At 38.6% G+C, this 16654-nt stretch overlaps 1 protein-coding gene across 1 annotated transcript in view; it reads left to right on the forward strand.

Moving 5' to 3' along the window:
• nova2 (NOVA alternative splicing regulator 2) overlaps positions 1–16654 on the forward strand; it is a 50237-nt gene that overhangs the window by 18497 nt on the left and 15086 nt on the right. The window contains exon 3 of the mRNA XM_048980769.1: positions 3999–4165. Within this exon, the coding sequence (XP_048836726.1) occupies positions 3999–4165 (167 nt within the window). The remainder of the gene's footprint in view (positions 1–3998; positions 4166–16654) is intronic.

Here is a 16654-nt window from a genome sequence, read left to right on the forward strand (position 1 = left end):
TCAATAGATATTCTGTGGCCTTCATCTTGCATTACAGTACAAACTCATTGTTTTCGGCGTATTTCAGTGGAAGTCATTGAGTTGTAACTGTGAAATATTAGTAACATATTTATAGCAAAATGTAAAAAAAATAGCATTTGATGTTATCAAATCATATAATTAATTAAATCAAAGTAATCATGCTTAATATTTCATATTCATAAATGTGACTGGTCCCCACGACCCAGAAGGGTGGTTTGGACAATGGATGGATGGATGGAAATCTAACTAGTAGCATAAATATAATTATACATATGGAAATTTATAAATATTTAACTGTTACAGAAGCCTACATTAAAATGTGTGACATATATATTAAATACAGTTTAAATGATAAAGATGAGATAAAAATTATGTAGAATTTGTATAAAGTTTTTGTGCAATGTCAGTTTCTGCCAATATGTTCTTTTGATATTTATTGCAAATACATGCATTAATCTGCATTACATAAGCTTGCAATGCAGTAAGATATGTGTGTGCATGCATGAAAGTATGCGTTATATCCATCCATCCATCCATCCATCCATCCATCATCCATCCATCTGTTTTCTATACCCGTATAGTGAAAAAATTGTTAAAAATTATTTGCTTAGAAAAAACACATTAGAATAACTGCAAATGAACTGTAAGACAACAAACAGTAACAGTAATTCCTTCTGTTCTCCAAACACTGGTGTTTGTTGGACAGCTAGAAGAATGCTGTTCCCAGACCTCTCTTTGCGGGCACCCCAGCCATTCCATGCATTTGCTAAATTTCAGCACCAGTTCGCTTAATCAGCTAATGAACTTGAGGTATTGATTAGCCAAACATACTACGCCATTGGGTGAGGTTTTGAGATGGGTACCACGCATTACTGTGGGTGAAAAACACCTTGTTAATGAGAGGTCAAAGGGGAACGGCCAGACCCGATGAGTAACAGGAAGGTCGCAAGTAGAAAACAAAAGCATGGAACAACAATGGCACGCAGAATGGCTTCTCGGTGCCTAAAGTGGGTTATACTTACGTCCTAATAAAGTGTCCGCGGAGTGTTGTGTGTATGTATTTATGTCGCAGGCTGCCCTTCCTGTTAGTTATTTGAATGTGCAGAACATAGAAATCCCTGCATGCAGTTAGCGGTGGCTGTGTGATCGATCACTTTTCTGAAATTAGGTCTCATGGCGGCTGAGGCATGAAGTGGAAAACCGGAGATGAGGCCTTTAAAGCCGAAAGGCCTATTTTTGTTTTTACTGCAAGTGCTTACGGCAGCGTCGGGGGGGGGGGGGGGGGGGGTTATATGTGGGCACAGAAAGCAGTTAGCTGCTGCAGCTGAGCTTGGGCTGAAGTAGGGGCGGAGAGACATTGAGTGATGATAAAGCCCAGGGTTGCTGAAAGTGACATCATTGAAGAGGAATTCATTTTTTCGTAGGTCTAATATTATGATTTTCGAAATTCTACACAGTAATTTATTTGTAATCCACTCACTGTGAATGTAATGATGTAGCAAACTAAAAGTGAAAGATTTTGTCAGCAAAGAAAACAAAAAAAGATTTCACATGGAAATCATTCCCAATTTTTCCAGTCCCAGGACTACCTCTACCCCCCACCCCCGCCGACCCCATTCATGATTACATAAGCATATGCAAGTCATTGGCATCTCCTCTTATATTGCATCTAATGGCAATGTAACAACACATTACCTCACCAACAGCTGCCCCACAATCTCATGTGGAGGGGGTAGGGGTGAGGTGCCAGTTGCCATGGAGACTAAGAACTTGTCATTCGCTCTGAATAAACTGTCTCCCTTTGTTGGGTTCCGCGTCCTTTAAGCCCCTCAGAACTCTTTCATTATCAGCACTCTACGCTGAAACAATAAGTGGGACTCCCAGAGGAACCATCAGTTTATAAATTGCAATCAAGTGACTGCATTGGGCGGACTGGAAAATATAAGTCAAAAAGGAAAAGGGCGAGGTCTTCATTCTCAAAGTTGGAGCCTGGAAACATCTGTAATGCCTTCAACGGTTTGGCCTTGTGTTTCAGCATACTGTTAAAGTTTGATGGTACTAAAGAAACCAGAATGGAAAGCATTACATCGAAGGTAAAGGGAACTGTAGCTTTCCTCTTCTAAAATTGCTGGTATTACAGCGGAAGAAACTTTGCCTGAGCAATTGGCATCTTTTATTTAGTCCGCATTTTACCAGCTATTGCATAGCAATTTCCTGCTTTTGCAGACTTTGATTTGTTAATATTACCATTTTTGGTTTTCGGCTTTCCATGGAATAAGACAAAGGCAGAAAATAAAATCATAAAATAAAGAATCACAAATAAAGCTCCAGAAAGTTATAGCAGAAGGAAAAATGATTGGTTCAGAGAGATAACCAATTAGATTGTAGCAGAGGTGGGTCCAAGAAACTAGAGGAGGCGGGGCCAAGACAGCTAATTGGCTGTTCCTGCTTCCTCTAGTTGCTTGGACCCACCTTCGCTACAATCTAATTGGTTATCTCTCTGAACGAAACTCCCACAGGCACAAATAAAGTAGTACCAAAAACAATCTACAATGAAACATTTAAAGAAAAGTTCACATTCTTGGGAACACAAATAGTGCCCTTTCTGCGTATGACTTCTCTTGCTAAGAGCAATTATGTTATTATAAACAGCTTATGCAATTACAATGATTTTTAAAATAAAATAATCTTATGGGACAGTTTTATTTCATATATTGCTTAAGTGGAAAACATGACATTTGACCTGGATGTTCTGTAGCAGGTTTTTTCAGCTTGTGGGCTGTTTGTGCAAATTCAGTTTCATGTAACCTTGATTATTTTGAGAACTAACTGAGGTATTTTTTTCCTAATCATTTGGTGGTCTTTGCCTTTTCAGGCTGAGGTAAGGTCCAATATAAAGACCTTTGAGTCAGTTTTTAATCTGGGAATAACTCAAGATTTACACTGTATACGTAGGTAGAGAAATATTCAAAAATAACCACACAAACACAATTGAAAAATTTAACACCACATTAATGGAGTGTGGCGAACAGTGGACAGGATGGGGTAGGATCGTCTCCACTGACCTCGCACAAACCTTTCACCTATGGTCACCTCTGAGCCGAATGCAATAACAATCTCTACTCAATTAATTCACAGCCTGATTTGTTCCTCCCCGATCACCCATGGGAGACCACCTGTCACAGCCTGGTGAAAGCTTCTGTACAAATGTGGATCCAGAGTTTTCTCGGTTTAGCTTTATTAATATTACTGCATGACTGCATGGCTAAGACCCAGCTGACCTAAGTTAAAACAAGAGGAAAGGGGAGGGTGGGGGGTGCCGGAAACCCAGCTGTATGCTGGCGATAAGGACTGAACCGCATTCAAATTTCACTTTCCCCCACTCCCCATTATTTAGCCATTGTGAAGCCTCCCTGTTGTCTGTAAAGACCAAAGGCTGTCATGTTTATCTTCATTCTCAGAATGTATTTTGTACACAGTACATGCTGTGTAAGAGGGCTTTATTAGTCTTAGTGAGAAACCTTGCGGATTCAAAATCATATCAAAACTTTTTAAATGATCAGTCATTTACCACAGTGATTGAGAATATGCCCGTGTAATCCACAGATTCTACGTCCCATAGTCTTGGTGTTGTCAGACACACATCATTGATGTTACTACTGAGGCACAGCTCATCTTCAGCCGCAGTCTGACCAAATGTCATAGCAAGTTTTCATTATGTCAGAAGTTTCTTTGAAATAGTTAATAATACTGACCTGTTCCTTTTAGTTTCAGATTTGAGATTTTTTTTTAAAAACTCTGGCATACCTCTGTGTTTTTTTTAATTGAGTTTGACTTTCACATGGTAAAAGCATGAAGTTATATTGCTGTAATGAAAATATAATGGTTGAAAAAAGTCCATAGGAACTTCAGTATGAAATACGGATATGAATATTGCACATGGGTTAATATGCTCTCTATGCGCTTCTTGCTTGCAGGAACAACAGAGCGAGTGTGTCTTATTCAAGGGACAGTAGAGGCGCTGAATGGAGTCCACAATTTCATTGCCGAGAAAGTGCGTGAGATGCCCCAAAGTGCCCAGAAAACAGAGCCAGTGGGCATTTTGCAGCCCCAAACCACTGTCAACCCAGACCGCATCAAACAAGTGAGTCTGACCTCGGCCTTCCAGCCACCCTCTGGCTGCCCTTAAACAAGCCGTAACAATGTTTTAATCCAATTCTGCTGTGTTTGTCCTGTCTTATTCGTATGATATCCAAAGTGAAAATTTTAAACCACTTGATTCTGATTTTGAAATTGTATTTATTCTACACAGCAGCTTCAGTAATTGTTCTAAAATTGTTCTAAAACTCACGAACAGACCCTTTCACTCTAAAAACTGATACAGCTGCATAAAAACTATTGGGAGTAATAAGACATTATTCAGACATACAGCAAAGGTTCAGTACAGAGTAAATAGAATTATCCAATTATACATGTGGACTCATTTATCACCATCTGAAGTAAATCTATTGGGTTGCAGGAATCATTGGTATATTGGTGTTATACATTTTGCTGACTTCAGTATAGCTCAGTGAGACCATTAATTGATTGCAGTGCAATCTCTTTAAGTGGTTATCATTGCTGGCCAGTTTATGGCTATGCGTCATTGATTGGCCAGGCCTGCATTGTTGAGTTCTGCAGCTTTCCTGCTTATTAATTAGCCAATTTCACGATTACATTATGGTGTAAATAATCAGTTGCGTTCTAGCATCCACTGTAGGTTAATAACGCAAAAAAGCAAGACAACCCCGATGGCACCGACATTTTCAGACGTGTTTAAAGACACCACAGAAGTTAGCACAATTAGTGAAAATTCATTCGGCTTTTTTGTTCAATAAGGAGTGGGCCATTAAAATAGCAGCGATCGTGAGTGGCATACCAAGCCAGGACTGCATCCCATGAATCACTACCACAAAATCAATAAAGCATAAAGCCTGCTCAAATTAGACCGGAGGAATGAAATAATTGAACCTGAAAAAATGACTCATATGAAGCAGAAGTCTGTAGATAAAACCAACATGAATATTACCGTAAGAAATTTTGCGATGGCGAAAACTTAGGTACTTATTTGGAATCCAGAGAAGGATACACCTGCTTTATTTACTGTTTGCTTATTTGATGTTTTATTGGTACTATGTGATTACTGCTTGGATGTGACACTGGAAAGGATGCATCTTTAAAATTCCGTTGCTGTTGAAACAACAATGACAATAAAGCATCTGAATCTGAATCTGAGATTTAACAAATGTGCCTGGAATCGACCTCAATTCAAGCTGATGTTCTGACCTGAGTTCTATATCGTATCCTGGGAGGTGGTTGCAATGCTGTACAGTTATTTCAAGGGTGGTGGTGGTGCTGGGGAGTCCCTGAGGATAAAATTTAGCTGGGGGGTATTAAGCAGAGGAAATGAATGCGTGGTCCGGATGAAACTGCGTTTCATTCCAATGCCCGCTAGTTGAGCACAATCTCTATTTAGATAAGAAATGGTTGAGGAAATGATAAGTTGTAATCGCATGGATTTTTGGAGAACAGTAGAATATTAACTATTCGATGCATGTATGGCAACGCTGCACTGCACAACATCTTTAGTGAAACATGCCCAGATTTAGCAGATGCTGTGGAATTAGCTGGTGGCAGGCAGGCAGGCAGGAGGCTGTTGTTATGTTTGCAGTCCACCAAAGCAGGGTTCCTCTTGTCTAAAGTTTATTTTTGTATAAGTAGCTAATGGTTCACTGCACAGTGTATGTGGGGCTTTTTTTTGTTGGGGGGGGGGTTATTGTTAACCAAACAGCAATATATTGATACTGATAATCAGTGGGTGGCTGTAACCCTGTATCTTATCCACTTGTGCAGGTCAGAGGTGTGTTATTCTCTAATTGTATGGGATACAGGGATTTCTATTCCAAAACAGCGTTTTTGTATAATTTATTCCGCTAATAATTATTATGTTTTCTCTGTAACACCAACAGATTTACAGATTGGTGTGGCCAGCCAAGTTTTATCAAATGCATAAAGTATTTGGAAAACTTGTAAAAGCTATTTTATATTGGACTTTTTAACGCCGTCGATGGATATAGCACTAGATTCACCACTGACTTAAGAATTGTCCACTCAGGAAGCCCTATTCTTTTGTTTAGCTTTTCGAGGTCCACCCTTTGCCACTTCCTCGAGTAGGCTTTGCTTTCCTGTAACCTTTTCCCCTCAGACAAACCACCTGTTTCCCAGTTCCTGTTTTTGCCACAGTCACAAAGGAAGAGATCTGGATGTGCTTCAATCGGCAATCATGCAAAGAAGAAAAGTTCATTTTCTTTTCTGCATCCCAAAAACAATACAAGTCTAAGCTTGTATCATCGATGCAATTTTTCAAAGAAATACCGGCGGGCACCGTAACATAACTTTAATAAGTAACGGTGTTTTTACGTTTTTCTACTTTTAATGCATATGAACTTGCTGGTTAGATTCTTCTATATCATATATGTTGCATGTAATGTTAATTTTGATGCACAGTCATTGGACTCAGCTGATAGGTGTTGAAACTGTAATAATCATATACAAAACAGAAATAATATATGGTAGAAAATTAACAGATGTAGTGCTATTTAGCATGCATAGTGTTAATGAGAATTACATAAGCGAGATCTGTTCCTCTTTGATGACATTTTTGGTAACAATCGTTGTGCAATATTGAGTACTGTAGTAGTTACAGGATGTCTTAGTGAGTCGCACTGTAACCTCACAGCCCTAGACAGGGGGGCCAGTAAATCCTTTGGGCCCCATGAAAGCAGATCACATTGGGTCTCCAACCCAGACCAATCCAATTATGTTTTTCCAAATATTTTAGGGCCCATTAGGAGCCCTCAGAATCATCCTAACCCCCTCCCCTTCTGCCGCTGGGTTTGTGTTTTTATTATTAAACATCAGAATACCACACCGGGCCAGTAAAATGTTGGCTTAAGTTCCTTCTGAAAAGTTCTGGTCACTGCAATCCTATATATATATACCCCTCCCTACCCTAGTTACTACTGCTTATTTTCACAGATGTTTCATTTAAATAAATCAGGTTGTATGTGATATAATTTTGTTATTTGAGTGAAACAAATTGAATGGATGAGTGTGAAGTGTTACCTCAAAAAACTACAGTGTGAAGTATTAAAATATTAAGCACTCCTATACTATGAATCCAGTTATTGGTTAATGTAGGTAAAATATGCTGTATGATGAAAGCATAGTATTTTGTGAACAACGTTCATAAAAGGACATATAATACAAGTTATTTATTTGACCATTTATTTTAAGTGGGTGGTTTAAAAAAGTTTAAATGTTGGAATGTTACGTGCTCACAGTTTCTGTTAGCTCTGTAATTTTTTTTTAAGAGCAATAATCACGATGAGTGCTGGTGTATTACAGCACAAAGCAGTATGGAGAAGAGAGCTGAGTGTGCAATTCACCACCTCTTAACCGCTGAAACAATTTGTCACTGAGGATACGCACCACTGCCCCCTTTCCTCCTTATTTCCTGAAAGGTCTGCTGTATCCTGCAGGCTGTTACTTGAATTCTTTGAAAACTTATGTGGTTGCTCTTGGATTAGTGAGCGAAGAGCACAAAAAGGCCATCCTTACACATGCCGAGCGGTGTAATGTCAGGCCGTCGGAACCTAGACAAAGTGCCGCCATCATTGCTCGTTTGCACTCTCACTTAGGAGCTTCCTGCCAGAGTGTCAATTCACTACCAGATTCTTTTTCAAAAATAGCGGCCAAGAGCTTCATGAGTAAGTAGACCAGTGTGTAGCTAATTTGTGTGACTTAGCGGTTCATTTTTAATTTGAGCATACAGTAATAGGACAAACTAATCAGGGATCAAAATTCTAATAACCCAACAGCCAGGAAGTGATTGCTGATACCCTTGCTGGTGATCTTATTCATCTTTCTGCGATTGGCATGTGACTAAATTTGATTCTTGAAACTAACAGGCCAGTCCTCCCTCTCATTACTGCCTTTATATATCTCAAACACAGCCTGATAGCACATTTTCCTTGATGTCAGTTGTGAAAAATGTTATTGGTAGCAGTCAGCAACAGCGCTGTGTTATAACGAATATCTATTCACGAGACTAGTGCTCAGAAGATATCCTCTTGTAGACATCTATTCAACTGTGTTCCATTGAATCCATCTATAGTTAAGCATTTTTTTTCTAGAACCTGCAACTCATTTTATTGTCATTGTAAGCTCCAATAAGGTCCATATGGTTGTCAACTGTAGAGTGATGCTCTCCTTGTTCATATTTGTCGCCTTTGATTTTGCTGTCCGAAACACCAAAAGATAGCATAAGCTAATTCCCAGCATTTAAGCGTCAGCCTTTCCTTGATTTTTTTGTGTGTTCAGTCATTCAGCAACCGCGTTGACCTTATGTGCTGAGTTTGTGAGTAAATTATTAAAGGCTAGCATTGTTCGGCAAGTCGATGCAGCACTAAAGCTTGCTAATGATCTGATTGCAAAGAAGTGTGGAGACCTATGTAGGGAGGTGAATAAAGCAGTAATACCTAATAACTTGATACCTGCCCCAAAATGATGTGGAGCAGTCACCTCTGACTGCATTATTTTCCTCTATGCAAAACCCTCTAGTCTTTCAGTTCCTTATCTACATTCATGCCTACATAGGTTGACATTCCTGATCTTCCGACAACCAACTTATGGGGGATCTCTCCTAGAAAGAATATCGTATGGCCTGGTGGTCTTTGAAGGACATATGCTTAGCATGGAAAATAAGCGCCCTTTGGGAATTCTGCGATTCAAGCAGTGTTATGACAACCTATTACGGTAGCCGGGGATGGACAGTGTTATAAAATCCTTGGTCGGAGGCTGCTTAGCACCACTAGTGTGTCCTCTATGGTTTGTACTCCAGATAGCTTGAAGTGGAGCACAGGTTTCTATGAGCCCAGTAGTCATTATCTTGGATAGTCTCTTTGCTGAATGGAGGTAATATTGTCCGATTTAGATGGATTTCTATGACTGTCAGAATAGTTCCAGGGTTGAGAGGCTGAATCAGACTCTAAAAACAGCCTCGGACTGACTTAAGTGAATAACATTGAGTTCCTCTTCTGCTGCTGTGCCTTCTGCTTCACCACAGGACCCCAAATCAAGCCGTAACTGACTGTTCCCCAGCATCCCTCATGCTAGACTAAAGGCTACATCTATCCCCCAGTGAGCTCAGACCTTACATTGGTCTAGCATTTCATATACATGCCATCCATCCATCAGTCATTGGATGAAGCAGTGTTTCTATTAGTCTGGGAAAGTGAAGAAACCCACAGTTGCCTGTGACTAAATCCACGTCAGCTCACCGAATCGCGATCATGAGTTTGTTACAGCTTGTGAAAGGGCTCAGTCACCCTGCATTTGGTCATTAAGGATTACAATATTCTAGCACTGTTAGGGATTTCCTGTATTTTCTTTCATATTTCAGTTTACAAGGATATCAAAACCAGATCCGTTTCTTGCCAAATTAGGCAAGCGCTGGTGTGATATTTATGAAAACTAAGTCTGTGTCCCCAAGCATGTTGATGCCATTTTCACCTGAAGATGTAAAACTATCTCTTTTAAGCAGAAAGCACCAATTAACAGAGACTTCATACTTATAACTTTGAAATAAGGGAAATCTTTTATTTTCCACATTAGAAAAGGAAACATGAAAGTCTTTAACGTGATGTGCTAAAACGTCCTCCAAGGCTGTTACACCCTCTGTCTTCTATCCTTCAAAATGTGTAATGAGTTTGCATGCAAAAATCCAAAAATTTTAGACTGGCCATTAATACCTCCTTGTCAAGCAGTGAAACATTGGCATCTTTGCTGCTTTAAAGAAAAAATGTTAGAATTCAGTTCTGTTGACTGTAAAATTAAAAAAAGATTAAATGAAATAATGAGGCACCCTAAGCCTGCTGTCTTGACACTCTGCCTGCCAGCTTAGTGAGAAATGTTGTCCATTGCTTAGTAATGGATTTTCTGCAAATACTGAATGGCTCAGTTCTATCAAGCATTTTGCAAGAGTCAGTCAAAACAGTTATTAAGTTTTTAAGCCCCTCCCGAAAAAGAGCCTTGAACAAAGAGTCTTGATACCTTCATATTAATTAATTATAGACCTATTTATAGACCCTTTCCCCCCATCATAATTATTCAGAAAGTTGTTTTGGTAGCATTTAACTTATAGGTACCTTCACAATGCATTATAATGCATTCATAAAGTATTATAAACATAGATATAACTATTTATAAAAAGGCAGAACACATATCCATGTTGCATATCCATTATGCATTATGACTGCCTTATGAAGCTCTCATCTGTAATACACTATAGATGCCTTCATAATGTATTATAATGGTCAGTATAAGCCATTTTATATATAGTTATAGCCATGTTAATAATACTTTATGAATGCATTATAATGCACTATAATGGCATCTATAATGCGTCATCCATGAGTGTTTTAAGTAAAGTGCTACCATTGTTTGTTATCTGTGCAACAACTTTCTAAATGTAAATAAGTATTTATACAACTTTAAGTTCTGTTTCCAGCTGCATGATAGGCTAGCACTGAGGCAGCTCTTAGAAAGGTACTATTAGAGATGGATAGTGAAAAATATCCAAAGCAAGATTTTGTTTCAATCCATTCATTGAGCATGAAGAGTCCCAGTCACAGAGTACTCAGTTGGTTGGTTGAAACAAAATCTTGGTCTGGATTTTTACTTTCTGGACCTGAACTCTCCGCCTCGTGGGGTAATATGTGACATTAGTCAAAATACTGATTTTGGGAATATATTGGTTTTATATATATATATATATATATATATATATATATATATATATATATATATATATATATATATATATAGCAAAAAACTGAGAAGGGTTATCTGGAACATTCCTCAGTTGGTTTATACTGCATTTAGAAGGTTATTTTATTGCCATTGACAATTGGGAATCTGAAAAGACCATCATAAGACACATTTCCAAATTGTAATTGCTCCTTCTAAGCCAAATCTTGCTAAACAACAAGACTGTTTCACATACTGTAGCTATGCCAATAGAATAGACACTCGGATGTGTCAACATTTTTTTAAAGACAAGACAAAAATAATTCTGTTTGGCAACACTGACGTTATTACTCTCTAAATGCTAAAAACCAAGTAAGAAATCTTGGTGCTGTAATTTAGGGGTTCCCATCCAGTCTGTGGTCAGTATTCCACCAGAGGTTTGCAGATGGGTTGGTTAATTTCTGGAAATGAACTATATATCTTAATTTTTAAACAACCCCTCATATTTGCATGTTATTTTTGCATTGGACAGAAAAGGAAATGGTTAAACTTGTGAGATCTCTGATCATTCTGCCCGGGCACAACCCCACCCCCCACCATTTGACCAGTCTGTGAAATTTTTGCATGCATAAATACATCTGCGGAAGTCAAAAGGTTAGAAACCATAAGTGTAATGGATTAATGGATTCAGATCTTATGTTTAGCAAAAAACATTAGGATTATAACCTAATTAGCCTTTTTTCAGCTTATGAGCTTAAAAAGTTATGTTAAAAAGGGTGGACTAGTGCACTGGTCTGTTCTCTGGCCAACCTACTTCATGTCCAGCAGGGTGGACTAGTGCACTGGTCTGTTCTCTAGCCAACCTACTTCATGTCCAGCAGGGTGGATTAGTGCACTGGTCTGTTCTCTGGCCAACCTACTTCATGTCCAGCAGGGTGGACTAGTGCAGTGGTCTGTTCTCTGGCCAACCTACTTCATGTCCAGCAGGGTGGACTAGTGCACTGGTCTGTTCTCTGGCCAACCTACTTCATGTCCAGCAGGGTGGACTAGTGCACTGGTCTGTTCTCTGGCCAACCTACTTCATGTCCAGCAGGGTGGACTAGTGCACTGGTCTGTTCTCTGGCCAACCTAGTTCATGTCCAGCAGGGTGGACTAGTGCACTGGTCTGTTCTCTGGCCAACCTACTTCATGTCCAGCAGGGTGGACTAGTGCACTGGTCTGTTCTCTGGCCAACCTACTTCATGTCCAGCAGGGTGGACTAGTGCACTGGTCTGTTCTCTGGCCAACCTACTTCATGTCCAGCAGGGTGGACTAGTGCACTGGTCTGTTCTCTGGCCAACCTACTTCATGTCCAGCAGGGTGGACTAGTGCACTGGTCTGTTCTCTGGCCAACCTACTTCATGTCCAGCAGGGTGGACTAGTGCACTGGTCTGTTCTCTGGCCATCCTAGAAAGACAATCAGACAGCTGAATCTCATTCATTATGCTGCTGCTGGAATTCTAATAAGGAAACTGAGAACAGAGCACATTTTATTTGATTAGGTGCTGTTCAAAACCATTTAATACATTAGTATGATTAAAACACTGCTAGAATGAAATCTACAATTTGTCAGAAGAGGGGGGGAAGTGTGTCAATTATGATAGATTTGTGAATCTGCCGTCTTTGTGTTGTGTTCATGTCTACCTCTGTCTTAGTCCAGAAAATAGCATTATTTGATGTAACTTGCACTGGTGTGCTCTAAACCAGGGGTAGGCAACCCTGATCCCAGAGTGGCCGTATCCTGCAGCTTTTTAGTCACAGCCTTAAAAGATTTTTCTAAAATTCTTAACAGCATTGATGTAAAACAAAAGTTTTCATGCAGTCAGAAGAGTGTTTGGGGTTAGAGTTTAATTCTCTGCAGAAGTCATAAAATATTATTTATATTTAAAGTATGGCTCAAAACAAAATCATTCTCGCCATATATGTGATATTTAGATTTTTGGACAACAGTCATATAAGTCATAACATAAAAATCCCTTTGGGTCATTTTGATTTTACAGAGTGTAATCCTTAAGTTTTTCATGAATTTTGGGAAGAATTCTGTAAATGAGTAAATAAAAATAAAAGTCTACAGATATAAAGTAGAATAGAAATTACCCACTGACTGAAAAACGTTTAAGTGACATTATAGTAAGACGCATGTCTGCATGAAAAGTAATTATTATTATTTATTCATTATTTGAAGTATTTCACTCCTTCTCCTGAAAGGATATCAGTTAGAGTGGGAGGAATTCTAAAGCCATTCTTTAAGGACTCTACCAACTGGGCCATTCCAAAAGTAGCGCATTGTTCTATATAAAGAGTTAGGGCCAACCAATGCTACTGCCTGTGCAAAATGAAAGGTTAGGGATCCGTACGATTGAGGCCGCTGTGTATGGGCGTTCTCTTTCTCTCTGTGAACGTCCAGAAGATAATGAAATCAAGCATTACCAGCAAAAATTCAAACAGAACGGATCCTACGTGACAGAAGCCGTTCTTGTGCTTCTTTAACTGTGGCCGTTAACAACCTACTACTAGCAAACAGTGTTCGCCCCAGTGGGATTGCAGTTAGGCCGTCTCCAAGCATATTCCAGTGTCATCAAGGTATTCTGCAACTAGATTGTTACTTCGATCATTTTGCAGTTAACTGAATAATTGAAACCTGCATGGATGGTTTCTGTGGATTTATTACTCACCGTACTTGTTAAAGGGTTTGCGTTTAAGGTTTTGGGTTTTGTATGTCAAGTTGTTGTTACTGGTATACACGATAAAGTGCCAGAAATTGCCTGTCTGCCTTACAGTTGAAATCTTCTCAGCTGTTCATATAAATGAACGTACGGTACTTTGCAGCTTCTAAGTCATCATGAGAATTTTTAAAAAATCAGGACATGCAAATACACTGCCAAGGTATTCTCCTGACAATTAAAGAATAAAAAGAAGAATTTTGTTTGTTTTGTTTTAACAAGAAATGAGAGGAATTGTAGGGGACTTCCACTAGTTGAAAAGAAAACAGAATTTTCTTTGCAGAATACCCCAGAAATTAGGTAATCATAATTATAACAGGCGTGTTCTGTTACACAACTAGTTATTAAAGCCGAAGGTACCCAGTGGGTGATTTCTGTTCTACTTCGTATCTGTAGACTTTTTTGACATCTATTGTAAATAATTCATCCTGTTATTATCAATTGACTTTGCAGTTATCGCCATCAAATTGGACCACTTGGGCTTAAATGTGTCAGTTCTCAGTTCATAAAATGATTTTTTTAATTATAAATTTCTGTTTTCTGTGAATTTATATTTATATTGTATGGCATTATAGTATTGGTTATTGAACAAAAACAATGTAAAACAAGACTGAACATTGAAAAAACTCTTTTTGGAAATGATTGTTTGCAACCAAGGCATTTTTGAATTTTTTTAAATATGATAATTTGCTGTTTATTGACAGGCAAGCAGTTTTTTTTTTTTTTACAAACATGCTACATACAAGTTGGTGAGTAAAGAAATTAATACCCACAATCAGTTTACATAGCTGATTAAATGAAAACATTAATACAATTGAGTATGAATGGGAGGACTGTCACTTCAGTTATAACTAAAAACTGATATTAAATCCTACAGAAAACACAAAGGCTGTGCTTTAAAATTTAGCTTCTTTGGGGTTCATTTTTCCAACACATTATTGTTACTTAGTTATTTGGATTCCGGTGACTTAATATTACATTGATGGCGGTGGTATGATTATCTGGAGTTGGGAGCACATTTACTCAATTCTTCTGCATCTTAGTCCCAATAATTATGAGAGACTGAGTTATGTTCTCTCTCACCTCTAGTAAACACACCCAGCTGTGATGTCTGGCTTGACACCTGCCTCGTTACCTCCCTCCCAATAAACCCCTAATTTATTTCTCCCCTCCCTGTCACGTGATTCTGTTCACTGTCGGACCCTGGCCAAATCTTACAGACCTGCTTCCACCAAAAACAACAATTGCTATACCCAGTGATAATGCATAAACTATTACGAATATCCTATATAACATCTATTCTTTTTTCTTAAAACTGACTTGTACTCTAACACAGAGTGTCTGACATTCCCCCCCTCGCCATTTACACCCACACCCCCTCTTGAATTACCTGTCTAAGATGACTGATGACACATCAGCATTTTTTCTTTTTTTCGGGTGGGGGTGGGGTCTTTGACTCAGATGCATTCAGCAGAATTACTATGTATTAGTCAATGCAGCTTTTTCTGCACCACCAGGGAGTGTAAATTTAATCAGCATCTGTAGCCAGAAGTACTCTTCTTGCTGCAAAAATTTCAGCTGTAACTCAGGATTGCATCAGAATGAAATGAGTCCTGCTGGCATAGACAAGAACACAATATCCGCATGACAATTAAAAAAAAACGTAGGATAAAAAAGAGATAACTGTAGCATCACTGCAGTCATTTGTTGTGACACTACAACCTTGTCCTTGTCACATTTAACATATTCAAACTACAAACCATGAGAATCTAAAAGAGCCCTTATTATAGGCCATTTGTGTTGTCTCTACCTAAGAATATTCTAAGTAACATAAATGACGCAGACAACAGGATTAATACATGATTCTGTTCTGCATTATACCTTTGGGATTTTCACCTATATCTTAAAACAAAAAGTCAAGTTTATGAAAAAAATTTCCTGCTATGTTTAATTCTATGCATTATTTTGTGGCTCTTTCGTGATTGGCTGTAGAATTCTACCAAGACAGAATCAGAGCTCTCCATTGGTTCCACAGTACTACAAAAAAAAAAAAAAAAAAGCTTTCTCTCCTGCATTACCCATTTTTAATAGTCTTTAGCATATTTTACTTTTATGCGTAGCATCACAAAACACGTAAGGTCATGACAAAAACATAACGAAATAGCAGAACATTGGAGTTGTAGCAAGTTCATTTTCATTTCAGGGTTAAGAAAGGTAACCATTACTGGTTCCCAGGGAATAGTGTAGAATGCACACAGATAGATGCATATAGAAACATGCAGGTGCCTTTGGACTTCATCTAAGTTGCGAGATTGGAGGGCATATCATGAAAGCTATTCAGTCTGCAGCCCTCTGCTCTCAGCCAGCTTTGTTATTCCTGCCTGCATTTCCTTTGTCAGCTGATTTTAGGAGCAGCTTTGTCCTTTTTTCCATTGACCATTTTACTATTTTACCTATATTTCCACCGTGACAGCAATTGTAAAAGGAGTTTAAAAACTGTACTAAATGCTTTATTTTGTGATTAGTGGCTGTGTCTCTTCCTTACCACCAGCATTTTAAAATGGAAAACGGGGGGATTGTGTTAATGGGTGTGTGTGTGTGTGTGTGAGAGAGAGAGAGAGAGAGAGAGAGAGAATGTCTGTATTAAGAGTAAGAGCTGAGGTGTTGTGCATTTGTATGTAAGGCAGTGGGGGTTGCCATACATTTTCATTCACCCCTCTTGAAAGCTGGAGCTAGGTTTCCATGGCAACTTTGACCCCTGGGAGTGGATGCTTCTAAATGAGGCCCGTTGTACCCAATTATTCGGTTTTTACTTCATTTCGTTTCCTTCTTTTTCTTCTCCCTAACGTTTTTGAAAAAATAAAAATACTTGTTTGTGACTGCACTCGTTTACCTTTTCTCCTCGTTTCATCTTAAATTATGAAACATTTTCTATTTGACTGTTTTTTTTTTTTTTAATATTCAAGCTATTTGACGGGAGTAGGAAACAGACAGTACTAAATAAGGAATGCACATTAATTTAG

The sequence above is a fragment of the Brienomyrus brachyistius genome, chromosome 17 (assembly GCF_023856365.1).
Source record: "Brienomyrus brachyistius isolate T26 chromosome 17, BBRACH_0.4, whole genome shotgun sequence".
Lineage (NCBI taxonomy): Eukaryota > Metazoa > Chordata > Actinopteri > Osteoglossiformes > Mormyridae > Brienomyrus > Brienomyrus brachyistius.